We start from the raw sequence: 19,001 nt of genomic DNA, 5'->3' as shown, positions 1-19,001 counted from the left end.
GCCGATGACTGTTTGCCGGTTTTATGTTTCGCGAGCCAAGCTTCACGCAGCTTCTTGTCCTGCGGCTACGTGTGAATAAGGCTGACACCGGCCTCTGTTACGTGCTTTCGGCCCTGCGGCACTGAGCAGTAGCCTACTATGTTGCGCGCCTTCAAAGGCAGCTACTACCTATTGTAGTGCTTTCAAGCGTTGTAAAGGATACACTCGATGCGCGAAAATTTCGCCACTTAATGAGGACCGCAGCGTACAAGAGAATTTAACCTCGTTTTCAGCTCGCTTCGGCGCTCCCGAAGCAGCCGACGCGGCCGCTATGTCCACGTGGTCCCTCCTAGCACGTCACGCCGACGGTGGCGCCAGCTTTTTCAGTGGTGGAGCTCGAGGCCAATACCGCCGCAACGCCGCGAGCGACGGCGCGAGTTGGAGCCCCGTTTCTCGTCTGTCGTGACGTCACGGTGTCACGTGGTATTGAAGGCGACACCGCCGCGCCTGAGGAGCTGGGTTGAGCTCTAGTAATGTGCTTCGCATAAAACCGAAAAGTCCCAAGTGGAATAAGCGTGTTTAGGATGTAGTTCGGGGAGGCAGAGACGCTTCCGAGGGTAGCAAGGGACGAATGGCAGCACTCACCGCAAACCAACATATATTCAAACGCCCAAAAGGCAAGCACACTGAAAGAGGGCATGCGGGCAAGCAAGATCAAGCGTCTCTACACAGCGCTGAGAGCGATTACCTCCGCGCAATCAAAGTTCGGTTGATGTTGTGCCGCTCGACGAACGGTAAGAGCGGAGGCGGCAGGCAGGCTCCAGAAGAGCCAGGTTGGTCGGCTGGTTGACAGAAGCGGAAGACCTGTCGATTACAGGTCCCCGCGTGCGTTCACGCTCGACCGGGTCCCTCCGACAGCGGTCGGCCTCCCGAACGTCCCAACCGGGTCAACGCGTCCCCCCTCTTCGTCGCTCCTCTTTTCAGCTCCGTCTCCCTGCAGACTGAGCTGAGAAGACGCGAGGCTCAGGCAGCGTCTTTGCCTTCTCTAGGCTGCCTGAGCCTCGCATTTCTTGCCGATTCGCTGAGCGCTTTTCGGGCGCTTGCTCATTCGTAGTTTTATTCCTGTTTCATTATTTTGCTACGCCACGTGCGCACGTGCAGAGAGGTGTTGTCCTTCTAGACGATGCTGACGCCGCGGCGCACGTGATTGCAAGTTTTTGATTGCAAGTTTTCGTCGTCGTCGTCCAGGCGTCCCTTGGCAAAAGCGTGGCAGTTTGGGCGAGTTGGTATGTCATAACTGTTTTAGGCTTCTAGCGCAGCTCGGAAGAGCAAAAAAGGAAGGAGGTAGAGGTAATCAAAGGGACCGGAAAACAGAGTGAACGCTAACTTCCAACTGACGGTTTATTTCGTGACACAAGACTGCTTATACACTCGGCAAGCCATATGACATCAGGAGATAACAAAGAAACCAAGCAACAAAACCGATAGTAACCAAGTGGTAACATATTCAGACAGCCTGTGGCTGCAGTCGGAGACACGCCAATTCGTTGCTTGATAATGATGATGAAGGTGAGCTTACACATGCATGGCCCAGACCAATGATAGCCTTTGCTTCGATGATTTCTCTTGTGAGCTGATTACGACTGCGACCAAGAATGACGCATTCCTCTAAGACAGGTTCGCAACCACACGTTTTGCAGTGCTGCGCAAGAAACCCCCCAGCTGTGATACAATTCTCGGCATTGTAACCATATTCGCGCAGCCTGTCATTCAGACATCGGCCAGTTTGACCAACGTAACGTTTTCCGCACTTGAGTGGAAAACAATAAACAACAGAATGTGCGCAATTAAGAAACTTATTTTTGTGGTTCTTGCCACAGGAAAGAGGAGCTACCTTATTGGGATTAGTGAGTTTGCAAATCCCCATTAGCTTGTTAGGGGCAGAAAACACTACACGAACATTCGCTGGCTGGGCGATTTCCTTGAGATTATGGGAGATGGTGTGAATATAAGGGATGACGCTAGTCCTACCCCGAGTAGTTACAGGATTACCTGCGTGCTGGTTGTCTTTTCTCGGAAAGCTGGTTGTACTCTCGGAAGGAAATTTTCATGCAAAAGCTGGTCTGGCAATTTCTGCCGTTTTTAAGCGTCAGGATACAGTGTCCTTAAGTAAGGTAAAAGCTAAGGCCAAGAAACTTTGCAGGGACTGCAACTTGGACAAAGTGTTGAGAAACATTGCCAGCAGCAAACGAGATCACCTAGAGGTGTTCTTTAGCGCGAAAACGCACAAACCTGACGTCCCGTTGAGGGTTATTGTTTCAGAAAAGCACACGTGGCAGAAGTCTGTCGCACTGTTTCTGCAGGCCAAGCTAGCCATTTTACCCGTGAATGACCCGTTGTTAATACGCAACTCTGATGAAGTAATTGAATTTTTAAAGGACAACTATGATCGAGGCTTTGAAGTCTTCTCCGTCGATGTGAAGGACCTCTACTATTCTATTCCTCACAATGACGTGCTCAGCCATTTCGCAGACAATTGATGAATTTGGCGTCACCCGTTTTCAAAATAATGCTGGGCTGTCTAGTAATCACTTTCTAGAACGTTTGAGCTTTTATTTGTCATCTACCTTCATTACATGGAATGACACCATCTATTTGCAGAAAAACGGAGTGTGCATTGGTTCGTGCATTGCCCCGATCTTCAGTGATTTATTTTTTGCTCGCCTAGACGTCGCCATGTCAGTCAACCTTTGTCAGACTAACATTTTTAAAATAAATCGTTACGCGGACGATTTTTGTTTTGTGTTCAGTGTTCTCCGGCTGACCTTGAGACTGAGGTTGCCTCGGTAGTGCCAATAATCCAAGAATGCCTTGCGCCCCTTGACGTTACCTACGAGCTCCCACAGGATCATGAGATCCGGTTTTTAGATTTGCACTTAGCTTGTTCGGATATTCATACGTGTTGGTCCTATGAACCTCGTCCTAACAAACCACTTCGTCCGGTTCATTCTGCCCATTCCAAGTTGATCAAGAGAGGCATTGCTAACCTTTGCCTTAATAATGATTTGAAAAAGTCGTGCCACCATACTGTTTCGTCTAGCTTTGCCTCTCAGTCCATACGGCTTTCGCAGGCTGGTTATCCCGTGTGTTAGAAGTGTCAATAGCAGAACGAATTCTAAGAGAGCGTAGAAAAGACAACCAGCACGCAGGTAATCCTGTAACTACTCGGGGTAGGACTAGCGTCATCCCTTATATTCACACCATCTCCCATAATCTTAAGAAAATCGCCCAGCGAGCGAATGTTCGTGTAGTGTTTTCTGCCCCTAACAAGCTAATGAGGATTTGCAAACTCACTAATCCCAATTAGGTAGCTCCTCTTTCCTGTGACAAGAACCACAAAAATAAGTTTGTTAATTGCGCACATTTTGTTGTTTATTGTTTTGCACTCAAGTGCGGAAAACGTTGCGTTGGTCAAACTGGCCGATGTCTGAATGACAGGCTGCGCGAACATGGTTACAATGCAAAGAATTGTATTACAGCTGGGGGGTTTCTTGAGCAGCACTGCAAAACGTGTGGTTGCGAACCTGTATTAGAGGAATGCGTCATTCTTGGTCGCAGTCGTAATCAGCTCACAAGAGAAATCATCGAAACAACGGCTATCATTGGTCTGGGTCATGCATGTGTAAGCTCACCTTCGTTATCATTATCAAGCAATGAATTGGCGTATCTCCGACTGCAGCCACAGGCTGTCTGAATATGTTACCACTTGGTTACTATCGGTCTTGTTGCTTGGTTTCTTTGTTATCTCCTGATGTCATATGGCTTGCCGAGTCTATAAGTAGTCTTGTGTCACAAAATAAACCATCAGTTGGACGTTAGCGCTCACTCTGTTTTCCGTTCCCTTTGATTACTCCTACCTCCTTCGTTTTTTGCTCTTCCGAGCTGCGCTAGAAGCGTAAAACCGTCCCTTGGCACTTCACCATATTGCGTTTCTTTTAAAAGCTGCACCAGCCCAGGCGAACCAATCGACTTTCCGAGAAAAGGAACCAAGGCAGTTATTGGACGTTAATGTGAACAACAGTGTTAGGAAAAAGATTATTGCCTATGTACTCACACTGAATCGGGGAGACCGGGAAGTCTTTACCAACGTAATATCCGTGGCTTGTCTGGCGTTGTTCTTCAACGTGCCAGCAGGCGAAATGAAGTAGAAACTTATAGTTTCATACAATAGTTGTTTCTATTCAGGTCGTAATCGTCTTCGGCTTTTACTATTAAAAATATTGAATAGCTGTTTCCATTTCAATGTAACGCATAACACCACCTTTGAAATCTCTAAGGTGACGGGCCGATGCAAGTGCTGGACTTTTATTCCGAATGAGTGGGCTCCTGGAGATCGCTGCTTTTAATTTTTCAGAGGCGCACCGGTTCCTGAAAGAATTAACGTACGTTTGCTCATCGCTTCTGCCGAGCAAGTTCCCAACGATTATTCAATATAAACGCCCTGTTTTTGGGCAGCCTGTAAATCTGCTAATTTGATTTAAGCATCACTTACAGCGCATACAAGAACAAGGGACCAAAAGAATGACGAAGTCAAGCGCTCTTTCGTTCTTTTGGTCCCTTGTCCTTGCAAGCGCTGTAAGTGGTGTTTGAAACAATGGAATAGCAAAAAGCACGTACCCAAAACTTCATTGAAGCAAGGAACACTGTTTTTTTGACAGTATCACCATGTCTGTAACCAATTAAAACTGGATGCCCAAGGTGGTGCCATGCTTACCTTCCTGAACGATCACAGATGAACTACAAATATATCCACGTGTATATGAGGCATGCCATTTCTTTAATTGCTTCATTATTGTCCAAGCGAGAAATGCATGATAGTCAATTCGCTTGCTGCTGCTATAATTCCTCTCTAGAATTTTGACAGCGAGTTACCGCGCTCATCGAGCGAGATATGCTCATGTTCGCCTGTGCGCACGTGTCACCGTGCTGGTTAATTTAATTAAAACACATTGAAGGGATAGTTGGTTTGAATACATGATATAATGTGTAAACACGACTGAGCAAGGACATAAAAAGAAGCAGGCATACCACGACAGCGCTGTCTCCGTGTGTCTATTTGTTTCTACGTATTTGTTGAGTCATGCTTGCATATTCTATCATTGTTAATTTAGTTAGTGAGCCAATGTTTACAACGCTACACGGCCAATAAAACTACTGCCTTACTTCGTACAGCCATCTACTAATTTGCTATCGCAATGGATGCTTCGTCTTTTGGGTGGAACTGGATATTTTTATTTTCGTTATCAATGTTCGTGAAAGCCGGCCCTGGTGTCTCTTGAGCGCACCACCCTATAGGCGTCGACGCCGAGCGACGCAGGGTGACAAAACGCCAGAAACACTGGGAAAACGCTGAATGTGTGACGGCCTTAACGCATTTCTCAGCGTTTGCAAGTACCGGCGCTTTGTGCATTGCAGACGCCATAGGCAGGCTTCGCGGCAGCAGCTCTAAACGGCACCGAGTGTTCTTAAGGAAGCGCAATAAAGGAATCCCACCGCCATGCACGTCTCACACGTAACCCGTTTGGACGGTGGCAATGCGTTGTGTTGCTTAATAGATTCGATGCCAAGCGCATACATAGTGAGATGGATCCCGCAGCATTTTATGCGAAGCATGTTAACGTAGGTTTCGGGCCTTCGCGCGACGCCCGGCGGTGGCCACCATTGACCCTGAAGTAGGGTCACGTGACATGACGTCACGTGATGACGTCACACAGGCTGCAGATGGGGCCTCATATCGCGCCGTCGGTCGCCTCCCGGCGGTGGCCACCATTGACCTCCAAGCGACCTTCAAGTAGGTCACGTGACATGACGTCAAGTGATGACGTCACACCGGCTGCAGATGGCGCCTCATATCGCGCCGTCGGTCGCCTCCCGGCGGTGGCCACCATTGACCCTGAAGTGAGATCACATGATGTGACGTCACGCGATGACGTCACACCGGCTGCAGATGGGGCCTCATATCGCGCCGTCGGACGTCGCCCGGCGGAGGCCTCCACGCTTCGGTTCGCGCCGTCGCGCGCGACGCGGCGGCGGCGCCACCATCGCTGCATCACGTGATATGTGACGTCACGCCAGGGATGAAGCGGCGCGCGCCCGCCGTCGCGTCAGTCTCTGTGCCCGCAACCGCGCCAGCGTCTTTGCGCCGGGCGTGTATGCGGTCCTTGATAAGCCTTCAATATTTTAGTCCAATGTTTACTACATCGAGAACCGAAAATAATTTCATTTGTTGCAACACCAAACACCAAGGCAGGATATTATGTGAAATAGGCTTCTGAAATCAAATATTTCACCCAACTAATGACTTCACCATGCCTGGTGGTATATAACTGGCCTTGTCCAGCAGGGACCTTTCTCTAGCCTTCATCTTTGTCGTCATCGTAACCACCAATTACTTCGGTCTTGCAGTAGCTCACACCATCGAGTGCCTGCAAATTTACAAACCTCGTCGCCCCACCTATATCTCTGTCATCCTCAAATGCGCTCGCCTTCTCTCCGCACTCATTGTGTATCTCTGATGGACCACACGCTTTCTGCCGTATGCAATACGTGACCCGCTCAACTCTATTACCTCCCCTTCAAGGAGCGGAGACACTAAATTGTCGTAATAGAGCGAAGCTCTTTATGGCTAGGGTTCCGTGCGTTTTTCGTGTTCATCAACAAATCTGCTTGAGCTAAAACAATCATCAGCAATGGCTAGAGCATCGTCGTCTTATTCGAAGGCTTGTTCCGTTGCCGCTTACAATTCCAGTGTAGAAATTCACTTGTATGTCGTCGTGATAGGGAGGGTGCAATAATTCTTTTTGTTTTATTTACGGGAGTATGAGCCATACATTGTCTTAAGTGACAGAAAAATGTTTCTTTGAGTAGGCATAGAAATGTTCACGCAATTAATAACAGAGGTGACACGCGAAGGTTAGAGTCTACCTATCGCCACTATGATCACCGGTGAGGAAAATTCTCTCTCATCTCTGTGTCGCGTGGTAAACAGCTTCGCTGGCCCTACACCTTCACAAAGTGGGATGGCTTTATAATTTGATCACTTTTTTACTCCTGGGTAATACACAGCCCGTAGGTTGCTCAATAATATCAGCCAGTACATGCACGATCGCGTCCGCAATTAGTGAATACAAAATGATTTCCATGACACAATTCCCGATTTCAAATACCTGCCAGCATGCGTGGATAATCTCTGAGTGACGTAATTCGTGTGTACTAAACGTCAAGGTGTCCACGCGAACCACTTGTCACCCCTCGAATGCTCAGTTTCACGTGTGCCCCCACGATCGTCGACGTGGGAGCCACCTGGAAGACGGGCACTTGCGTCTCCCGGCGCTGTTTCGACAAACCCACGTGCAGCTGCTCCGAAGCTGCGTCGTTACCAGCGTATTTGACGTCACACTATTTTACTCCCAACAATGACGTTTCCAAGTGGCGATCGCCACGAGTCCGGAGAAGGGAGCCACGTTTAATTCATACAAATTATGAAGCTTTCAGCGCACATCAAGACAAGGAGTAGACACGAAACACACGAGCGCTGTCTCGTCTTGTTTTCCGCTAAAAGCTTCAGGCCTGTCTTACGAACATGACCAAACAGCCACGTGAATTATAGATTTTAAGATTGAAATGAAATATATTTTAAAGCTCTGCTGTCAGTCATACTACATGAAAGCCTTTCTCGGAAGCATGCAAAGCTTATGCTATAGTCAATTTAGCGCCTAAATTTAATGTCTATACACTCTTTTAATGACACCTGAAATATCGTCACTACATGCTTGCCCTATAATCACCACCGCTGATGATATCAAATATAAACTCTTGGATACGTCGGAAGGGTGAATGCTGTAAATACACAACGCTAGCTTGAGGTTTGACTATGCACTCCGGTCAGAGAGTTGCATCGTAACAATTCGTCCATGCTACATCTCTAGTGACGTTAGTGCGACACTGCACTCGCTGCACTGCGGAGCCAATGGAGCTGCGCGTACTGGTGCGTCCATTAACCTGCTTCATCATTTTGTCTCCGCGGTAACGGGCACGTCGCTCGTCCCTGTGGGAGGCGCACTTCTCAAGATTACGAAGCCCGTCATATGCTCTGCAGATGCTGAGCACCTGGATCTCAACGTGGATGCTCAACGGAAACTCTCTAATAAATTATTTCTAACAAAAATAACTTTTAATCGCTGCTTTGTCTGCCCTCTCCTCGTTGCGCCAAACATGAGAAAAGGTTTGCAGAAACTATGCAAGACAGCTGAAAGAAATTAATTCGCGAGTTTTACGCGTCAAAACCCCGATCTGATTATGCGGCGCGACGTAGTGGGGGAATCCGGAAATTTGGGCCACCTGGGGTTCTTTAACGTGCACCTAAACCTAAGTACGCGGGTGTATTCGCATTTCGCCCCCAGGAAAATGCGGCCGCCATGGCTGGGATTCGATCCCGCGATCTCGTGCTTACCAACCCAAAACGACATCCACTAAGCAACTGCGAGGCAGCTAGTGAGACATTCTGGTGACCTCGCATAATGAACACAGCGGTCCCTAATTTATCGCATCGACGGCAAATACACAGGGTACACACTGCATACTACAGTAGACGCCACGTGGCTCTGTGGTAGAGAATGCGTGAATATGTCGACAACACATGCTCACTGAACAAAATCAAAGTGAAAAGAGTGTGAAACCTCACAAACCCTGCGCGAAAAGCCTGCAGTATTTTTATGTTCTTTTACAATTCAAGTCCTAATTTCAAGAGAATTATATCACCACGGTATGGTCTGCCGAGGTGGCAGTGTATTGTACACAATCAATATCACACTGCAACAGAGTTGCTGTTAGATCGCCACTGAAGTGTTTTCAAGTACTAGCGCAGCACTGGAATGCTTGCGCCCTTAAACGTGATTTTCAGCGAAGCACGCAGACACGTGCCAAACTTTCCTTCTGTTTATTGACGCCCTTCCTCTCATGCTTAGCTGACATGCGCAAATAATAAGCGCCAAAAAGAGCTTCAATACTTTCTGTGGTATCCATTTTACTTTTCTTTTCATTTTTTGTATTCACATTGTGTATTGGCTATGCGATCCGGATGTTCAGGATCAGAAGTACAGCGATTGAGATCGATCTCTTTTCTTGACTGTGGCATGAAAACCGGAGGAGCCGTATCTTTCAAATTTTAGCAACGCACTTTCAGTCGGGTCCTCCGACGAGAAGCGGAGCTACCCTTCGCCTAATAGTGCTATTTCAACATAGGTTGCCGCAAATAATGCATTGAAGGCCGAGTATTGGCTCACTCACGTTTCGCCCTTTTCGGCGGAACGCATCTGTCTGTGCACTCTACGCAATTTCTCAAGTCTGCCTGTGCGTCTGCACTAATATCGGTAGGCCTGGCTTCTTCAGCTATTATGTCCCAAGGTTCTACTGACGTACTACGTTCAGGAGAACATGCATGGGCATGTTTAATTTATAAAGGGAGGATAGGGGGAAAGAAGCGACAGGGAAATATACATATGTTACTCTTATATCACCCTTCACGAACACGACTTTCTCGTAAACGTCTTTTGTCGGACCAAAATAACGTCCGAGTCGAATGGATACCCAATATGAAATAAGGAAACGCAAAGTTCAGGTTGTTTTTATCTTTGCCTCGTGTTTACTAAGCTTGCCAACCACTTGACGCTGCAGCGTGCGTTGCTGAAGCACCAAGACTGTCATTTCGCTTGTTTCAGATTAAGCCGGTGATCAAACCCAGCGCTGTGTGGATCTAGCCACATTCGAGCTGGACAGGCAACCGACAACGAGCAACGATGGCGGAATTGTGGTTCTTCACGAAAGAACGACGTCCGCTAGTCGACCTGCTGTGCATGCTGTACGGCCTGAGTTCGTGGCTCGCCATCACGGGTCTGTGGATGGAGCTGCCACTCCTCGTACACGCTCTGCCGGAGGGATGGGCGCTGTCCGCCTCTCTCAGCCTTGCCATCCAGCTCGGTAACGTCGGTCCGCTTTTATACGGTGTCAGTCGGTTCGTCTGGCCGCGCATCTGGACGGGTCCGCGAGGCCTCAGCGTGGCCAACCACGCGCAGCTCTGCATCGGGCTAGCTGCCTGCGTAGCGCTTGTCTGTGCCTGGAAGGTGACTGCCTCAATACTGGGCCGAGAGACTAGCTTGGTGCTCCTTATCGCTGCGTTCGCGCTTTCCATCGTGGATTGTACCTCATCCGTGGTGTACTTACCCTTTGTGGGCCGCTTCCGAGAGGTGTACATGACCTCGTACTTGGTAGGCGAGGGGCTGGGAGGCGTCGTACCCAGCTTGGTGGCATTGGCTCAGGGACTGGATGAACCGGAATGTGTCAACGAAACCAGGTCGTCCGTGAATAAAGTTGCAGTGAACTCTTCCGAGGTAGAAGATCGTGTGGTTGCGGTGCTCCGGGTGGGGGCCACCAACTTCGACCCGGAGGTTTTCTTTGGTGTGCTGCTGCTGTTGGTGGTGCTCAGTTATGCGGCCTTTGTTCTACTCGATAACTGCAAGTCGTTCCAAACGGAATGGGTAAGTGTGCCTTTTGTGATAGCTAGAACGAATACAGATTATGTTCTTCACACCCATTGTTCGATGCACCGAACGAGTGTTCGAAGGATAGAATGCTCTGACCCAGTAGTGATGTACATGCTTTATCGCGCGTCACGCAAAGCTAGATGTCACACTCGCCCTACGAATTTCGGAGAACCGTAACTGTACCTCGTGCAAGAAATTCCAATAGACGCAGTGGCGTAGCAACAGGGCGGGGCCGGGGGGCCGTGGGCCCCGGGTGCACGGGGCCAGTAGGGGGGGGGGTGTCATATACGTCTGAAGACACCCGAAAATTGTCGACATCCTCGCCTTCCTCAACTACACCCGGGGGGGGGGGGGTGACAGAAGAGCTAAGGGCCCCGGGTGCCAGACGACCTAGCTACGCCACTGAATAGACGCTAGCTTTGCCCAAGCGCATTCGCGCATTGCCTGTACTGTACATTGCTAAAGTGACAAAGTAGAGATCCTTAACTTTAATAAACAAAACTATTAGAAATGTCAAGCTGGTCAGGTCACCAAGCGACCTTGCATCCCAGCACCATGCACACCTGGTAATGTGATAATATATTTATTGCTATAACGTTCACTCTTACCAGTAGGTCTAGCTAAGAGCTTAACAACTTTTGCAGCGAGGTGTCACCGACTGGACTGAATTTGTTATTAAAATTCCAGATGCACTTCTCCGAGACACATTAAGTGCAGCTACAAAGAGCACACCTCGCAGCTCGGGCAAACTCAATTAGGTTCTGGATATTGCCGTTCCTAGACTCAAGAATTGAGGGCCTATAGAAAACCCCTGAAAATCAATAAAACCTCGAGCGTTGTTGAAGAGTGAGACTTCAATAAAGTCAACCAGCTAATCCTACATTCAAAGGCATAGCTCGCCGCTGTAGCTCCGTAGCTATGGCATTGTGCGGCGGAGAACGAGGCCAAAAGTTCGGTTCCTTTCTTCAGCAGCCGCATTCTCATGGTGGTAGAAGCAAACAACGCTCAGATACGGTGATTTGCACGCACATTACAAACCTCATGTGCTCAACTTATTCATGAGTATACTGCTACGCTATCGCTTATACCGGACTTTGCGCTTTCGGAATGTTAAACACACAAATTTTCAAACGATTTGGCCATAGCTCCAACGTCCAATATGTTTGATTTTGTGCAGTAATACAACATTTGCACATTTAAAAATTGAGGTCTATGGAGAAAATGGAACACATCAATTATCGGCACGTAGTTCAGCCTTACTGCGGCCAATTACGTCTCGCCATTTTCCGCTAATATGTCTTGAGGAAAACTTTATATGTGGGCGCTTTGTAATACGATATTTACATATGCTGGAAATTATACGCTTTCACCATACTTGCGGATACTTATCCAGTAAAGTGTACGCCTAATGTATTTCTACTCTTGTTTGTTACGTGTTTTGCTTTATTTTATTTCACTCTCGAGAGTCCGACAGGCTGCCTACATACGCGCGTGCGCCTGCCTATGCCGCTAAGAGTCCGCCGCCATTGTGCTTCTACTTGCGGCATTTAACTGCGTGTTTTTATGGCAAAGCTGTTAAGGGCTAATTTAAGGGTTAAAGTTAAGCGCTAATAAGGCCCGTGTGTCGACACGAGCGACTCTCCTGTGGCGTGCGCGCCAGACGCCACCTGCGTTTGTGCCGCCGAGTACGCGCCGTGATTGACGTGGCCCTACTAGAATAAAACTTCATTACTTGGGCCGATCCCGAAGATAGTGCAATACTGAGCCTACCCGCGGTTGAGGTGAAGCAGGCATTAAGCGCTCCCCATACGTGTGCTAAACCAGAAGATAGTGCAATGCTGGGCAGACCCACGGCAGGGGTGCACTTCGCCGTTATAGGGTCCAGATACACAGCTTCGCTGGTCATCCTTCTTCACTGATTGGAAGAACACTGAATTTTTTTATTATCACTATTTCTGTGCCCTCTCGTTCTATGCTTCCGCGCTGAAATAATGCAACACGTAAGAGTTCTGGCATATCTTATTGAGATCTTTCAATAAAAGCATGGCCACCTGCAAGCATTGGTCCCATGCATGCTTCCTCTGCGGCGGGCCTATTTACTCATTGGATTAGTTTTGGCGCCAACACGGAGAGCAGGAAGGCCCCTGAACAATAGGTCTTGCGCTTCTGATCGTGGCGCCTTTAAGATTATTACCAAATGTTTAGCACTGCAATATCTATGTAAACCTAATGGTTCAGCAGCTCTATATAAATGCAAATTAGTGCTATAGACCGTCCCACTCAACGCAGTGTAGTCCAAAACGGTTTCCACGCAAGTACTAGGCAAAAATGCCAAAACCTTAGTGGCACACATTAGAGAAAACAAGTTTGAGCTTTAATTATGGATTACCATCGTACATATAAAAAAGTCAGCCTTGCAACAAAGGACGCTCTCTATCGGAAAGGAAAACAAAAATATGGGGTTTAACGGGCCAAAACCGCTTTCCGATTATGAGGCACGCCGTAGTGGAGGACTCCGGCAACTTCGACCACCTGGGGTTCTCTAACGTGAACCTAAATCTAAGTACACGGGTGTTTTCGCATTTCGCCCCCCTCGAAATGCGGCCGCCGCGGCCGGGATTCGATCCCGCGACCTCGTGCTCAGCAGCCCAACACCATAGCCACTGAGCAACTACGGCGGGTATACCGGCAAGGAAAGATGCGACACTTTCAAGTTCCCTGATCCACTAGTCGTAACGTTACATATAGTGAGGGCGACAGCTCAGCCCTAGGCAAGTTTATATCTAACAATGGACTACAATCTCAAGGAGCCGAAGGCTCAGCTTGGTATTCTTCAAGAACGTCTTGCTACGTCTGAACAGGCCGAATTTAAAGTAACAACAACAAAAACATTATGTCACGCTGACATACCGTCCAAGAGGTTCTCGCACAAAATTGAGGAAATGAAAGTTGGGTATTAATCTAACTTTTCTAGTACTTAACACCATAGCACCAAATTACCCAAAGTGAAGTTCCGAAAAAAAACTCATTAGTCTGAATTGATTCAGCATTTTTCTTTTGCATTCCTTCAACTTGTGGTTTTCATGTGTGACATGCTCTTTTATTTACTTATAGTTGAATGAACTCCAAATAGCCTCCGGCTAGGCATTCAGCTGCGTCAACACAAAGCATTTTCTAAAGCGTTTATAGACTTTGTTCTCATGTGCGCCGCCATACTGCTCACGCAGTGGCGCCATCTATGGGTAGGTGGCTCGCTAGCTTGGGCGAGGGCTTTGTGTCGCATGCCAAGAATACGCTCAGCAGCAGTTTCTGGATGTTTTCGCGCCACCTGCTCTGCCTAGTATGACCTGGTGTATTATACATGGGAAATAGTTGTATGAAACGTACTGAAACGATTTTCGTCAGGATGGTCGCTGTTTTCGCGGCGTTGAGGCGGACAGAGCACTCAGCGCGGTGTGGACTCGCGTCCTTGAGCTCGCAATCAGCCTCGGAGATTAGTTTTGTATTTTAGAAAATTCGTTTCTATAAAGTGACCTTACTGCGGCATTTCCCCTGAAGATATATCCTGTGGTTTAGCAGCAATGAATAGTTAAGAAACGTATGATGAATGTAGCAGTGTGGGTGGCGTTCTGCTGGGGATTAAGTTGTGCTGTTTCCTTTGACTAGGGTTCAAATTGTTCTCTCTAGATGCATTGCCCGACAACCTCACTTGCTGGACGCCGTTTGCACCCACAAGTGAAATACCCTTGCCTAATAATAACCGCATACAGCCTTCACACCTGCCGAATCGTAGAGTGACCGGTGCGGACTGCGCGAGCATCCGAAGCAGTCGTAGATGCGTTATCAATCTGTTCTATATAGCGCATGGCTGTAGCATGCAGCATGGCTATGCTTGGGTTTATTGCGACTTCATACAGCAATTCTTATTTTCGTTCTTTTTTTGCGATAGAGCACGACGAAAACCTTTTTTTCGGTCTTGTTTGTCCCATCCTCCGCGACGCATTCACTCGTTTAACACAAAATGTGTGCTCACAAATAGACGTCGCATTGGATTAATGCAATCCCATTTCAATGATAGTGTTTTAGAGGGTAAAAAAGGAAATCCTGAAGCGCAAATTTCTATGCATCATGCTGGTCTACCGACTGCCGTGATCGCTGCGTTTAGCAATGCCATCGGCCTCATAGATGAGGCTAAGACATAGAAATTGCACAGTATTCTTATGTCTATACTAGATTAGAAATGCCTGAGAACTGTTGCCGATGGCTTATGCAAATATTTTATAGCGATTGGCGTTTAGATCTTTCAGCGTTGCATTATGTTATCCGTACAAGGACGTTCTTATTTTTTATTTTATTCAGAAATGCATCAGGTGCGACAGTAGAGGCATGTGGTACCGTTCAATTATCCGTGAAGACAATTCCGCTGCGAAACATCGGCAAGGAAACAAGCAATCCCGGAACTATGTTTTACTTTTTACGTAAATATCAGGTTGTGAGCAGATTTTCCAATTAACACTCGCATTTCACAGACGGTACTCCTGTTCGTCGAGTAAAAGCTGATACAGCCTGGAATACTTCACAACACATTGATACACCGCTGCTGATGATGCGCGTCACATGTGTTTGCACAGCCGAGATAAATTTCCGCATACTGTAGATACCGCTGCACCGAAAGGCTACACATTGGTTGTGCGACCACCTCGTGTGAACTGACATCACGTACATTTTCCGGAGGTCGAGGTAAAAGATCGCCAATCTGCGCCACGCCGGCTCGCACAAGCCAGAGAGAAGGAAAGCCTCGTCACACGCCCTTTCCTCCTCGCCCGATGACAAGGTCTATAGTGAATTAAAATTCAATCGCTCAATCAACCTATGCTTAAACCAATAAAAGGTGAGCGACTCGCTTTGTTTCGTGCAACGCAATCTCTGGGTTTGCTTCCCTTGCAGCAGGAAGACTTTGTGCGTGATGTGACGCGCCGCCGTCAGCTATATCCTGCAGCTCCAGAAGCCGTTCCACTGGATGCTGTGCCTGTTGCTGAAGAAAAGAAGGAGGTGCTGTGCAAGCGATACGCAGAAGCGCCGCTTACCCAGGACGACGGCGAAGTATCCTTCAAGCGCAGCAACTCGAAGCAGGGCTACTACATTACGCTGTTAGCGATACAGACATGGGCCAGTCTGCTCACGTTTGGGTTCCTGCCCGCAATACAGGTACGTTGGGTGGGTTCACAGAAACTGACTTACCGTAAACCTACATTTTCTACACCTGCTGCATGTGCCTTCTAGATGACACCTGTTCTACCTCGCTCAAGAGAGCAGACGTATGTCATGTACATGTATAGGCCATGTTTAAATAAATGCGACCATAGCGTAGCGCATTTGTTAGCGCATTTCTTAGCGCATCACGATGATATGCAACAGCGTTTACATGTAGCGCAGTGAGACGACTTACCTCTTCTCAAATTACCATCTACTGGCACTTCAATACGATTGCCCATTCTAGCGCATTACGGCCGCATATATGGATATTCGACGCGCTAAAAATGCGATGCAATTACAGAATCGTCACATTTATATAACAAAAAACAAACTTAAGGTTTTACTCACTAAAATATAGCAACGTAGCAAGTGGAAGACATCGGTAGTAGCTTTGAAATAAATTCGCTGCTGTGCGGGTAGTTGGAAATGTTCCTTTCTCTGATTCATAAATAGATGTTAAACTTTTACAAATAGCTTGGTTGTCAGTAAAGTTCGAAGCGCCTTACATTTTGGTGTTATATGCAAATTTTGTTCTATATATTATCGTGAATTCCCACTTTCACGCTCACTTTCAAATTACCGCTCGACTGGCCGTGTATACACTCGCGTGTAAATGCGGGCTTCTTTCACGCTCAGAAACACTTTTAGGTAGCCCCTATTGAGTAAAAGAAAGCTGTATTGGGAGTTCTTCATGTTGCCCTGCAATTTTCTCATTAACACTTTTTGTCGAATTAAGATATCTGAGAGTTGATTAATTAATTGGGATAAACAATGTAGTTAGGTAGAATGAAAAAAATAACCCGAGTATCTCCAAGTGACGGCAAACAACATTATCTTAGTTCTATCCAGCTACGTAGAATTTAGATATTTTTAAACCCTGGGTAAAGCAAGCTGACACGGATAATTAAAATGCACTAACACGTCTAGAATGAACTTTTTTTCCTGTTATTTGCTTAAATATTTATAACTTTACGTACTGTTATGACTTAACAGAATATTTTCAGTCGTGCACACAAAATTTTGAGAGCGAGCGAGCATAAAAAAACATTTAAAACAATGACTAACACTTGAGGTGCTAGCTCAGTAGCGCCTCAGGTGCTTACGTGTAGCAGTCGACATCCCCACGTGGTTTTGTACCAAGCAGATCACTTACTTTTGTTATCAGGTCCTCAGTTTTCAACCTCTTCTAAATGAATAACTAAAATGTGGATTGCTGAACTATACTATGCTTCTTTTAGTGCACTTTTCTTCGTTAGGTTCATTGTCTAAGAACGACGCTGAGACCTCACCGAACGCTTGCCTGCTTTTATGGAAGGGCACAGCATGCCCTAAACGAAACAGCGGCAGCTTGTTGTCCCATATCTGAAAGTATTTCTACTACGCATTCTTCACCGATATGAAATTTTGAATCCATATACATCAACGAGTGAGAACCGCAAACATGCGTAAGTTGGGGGAAAACTAGCAAGACATGGCTAGAATGCCACTATAGCAAGGGTAGGGAAAACGCTTGAAGAAAACACTAATTGTTACATTGAATTTATCCTGGTTTATAACAGGGCATTGTACATTAGCTCACCTGGCACCACCCATTATGCAAAAGATGTATCTCTGTCATTCTTTACGATAGTCCAACCATGCCATTCATTCATTCGCAAGTCTCCATCCCCACGAGATGAACCCCGCGAGTTGGACATTTAACGTTTAAGTAAACTAAGGTCTAACGGACAGGCACTGAGAGTATACGTGCGCGAGAACGTTTGAATGTAATGCACGCAGCCACATAAAAAAAATTAAAGACCTCAGGTGGTAATAGGTCTCAAAACGTTCATTGCACGAAAGTATTATATAGAGAACAGAAAGAAAGGAAAGTGACTAATTTGTGCCATAGAGAGTATTTTCTTTTTTTGTTACAGCATAGCATCTAAAGGACCTACGTTAACATTATTAAATATTTTTTCTTATATCCTATATAATGAGCCTGAGTTTGGTTGCATCAACGCTTATAAACTCATACCAATGCACCTTCAGCGGTATTAATTTCATTTCATCATCGGACCAATATCGCTGCGTAGGTGTATTTCCGTCTATAAGCTGTGAATCGCTCCAACCAATGTTAGTCAATGGTTTGTCGCGCCCTGTAAAATCCCAGCTCCGATTATCTTTCGAGACCAACGAATTTCAACCGGGCGATGACGCGGTCCTCCAACTATTCTTAGTTTATCATTGTAGCTGAGTAGATGGGTCATGACGTTTATATGCAGAAAAGGTGGGCTCTCAGCGCGCATTTTAAATGGAAATATAAATTTGAAATCACTGCCTTTAAGCCCCTCCAACAGACAGCGACAGACATTTTGACATGCGCTGCGTGACATCAGGAACTGTGGCGGTCCCGCTGCGTTGAATGCTTTGAAAGCCACATCTCACGTCTTGCTCTACACGTACGCTCTGTCACCCAACGAGCCGTCTCTGTTGAATTGTGCCGTAAATTTCTTTTTTTTTTTGCTCGCACGATAAAAGGAGCACAAAACAGAGAGCGCCCACGGCAAACCGCCGACGTGGACATGCCAAAACAAAATAACCCAAGGCGACTACTACGTATTTCCGGTTCCCAAATTGTGCTTGCAATATAGAAAATGATAGTCCCCGAGATTGGCTTTCGTTTGCCCAAGCTGGTGATGCGAGTCATTGTGTCGCCAGTTCCTGTTGGCAGACAGCTATACGGCTGAACTGCGGTAATAAAATATTGAACTACAATATTCCTACCGAATGGAATGGGCTAAAATTCTGAAACGTTGCTATGGGACACGCACCGTTTAGCATTCTGTGCGTAATTTAAATTTGAAGATTGCATGTCGTGGCCCTTTAGTAAAAATTTCTGCTAGGCGTTGAGGCGTTCAAGCGGGGAAGCACGGTGGCCCACCGCGTTCGACCAGGCTCTTGGCTTATCCTCCTTCACAGCAAATGCACACGATAGCTTTTCGGTGCTTTGAAATGATTCTGACTTGGACGCTTTCAGTCATAAAAAATAGCATGGTAGCTTCCCACCATTGTTCTCTCGATCAAGCGCGTGAAGCAAGTATCGGTTCCTCTCGCGTTGAGCAGAAAGACCGGTCATCAGTAGTGTAAAACTGACTGAAAGGCATTTAGTTTAAATAATGTTAA

At 46.9% G+C, this 19,001-nt stretch overlaps 1 protein-coding gene across 4 annotated transcripts in view; it reads left to right on the top strand.

Annotated features, from left to right (window-relative positions):
• The window catches only part of LOC135897014 (solute carrier family 52, riboflavin transporter, member 3-A-like), a 66,176-nt gene that overhangs the window by 19,145 nt on the left and 28,030 nt on the right, over window positions 1-19,001 (top strand). For all 4 annotated transcript variants that reach the window (XM_070522527.1, XM_070522525.1, XM_070522526.1 and 1 more), the window contains 2 exons: window positions 9,759-10,574; window positions 15,528-15,788. In XM_070522527.1, the coding sequence (XP_070378628.1) occupies window positions 9,837-10,574; window positions 15,528-15,788 (999 nt within the window). In that variant the 5' untranslated portion in view covers window positions 9,759-9,836. The remainder of the gene's footprint in view (window positions 1-9,758; window positions 10,575-15,527; window positions 15,789-19,001) is intronic.

The sequence above is a fragment of the Dermacentor albipictus genome, chromosome 7 (genome assembly GCF_038994185.2).
Source record: "Dermacentor albipictus isolate Rhodes 1998 colony chromosome 7, USDA_Dalb.pri_finalv2, whole genome shotgun sequence".
NCBI classification, from domain to species: Eukaryota; Metazoa; Arthropoda; class Arachnida; order Ixodida; family Ixodidae; genus Dermacentor; species Dermacentor albipictus.
Note: the sequence above shows the minus strand (reverse complement) of the source record. Positions and strands in the feature narration are given on the sequence as shown.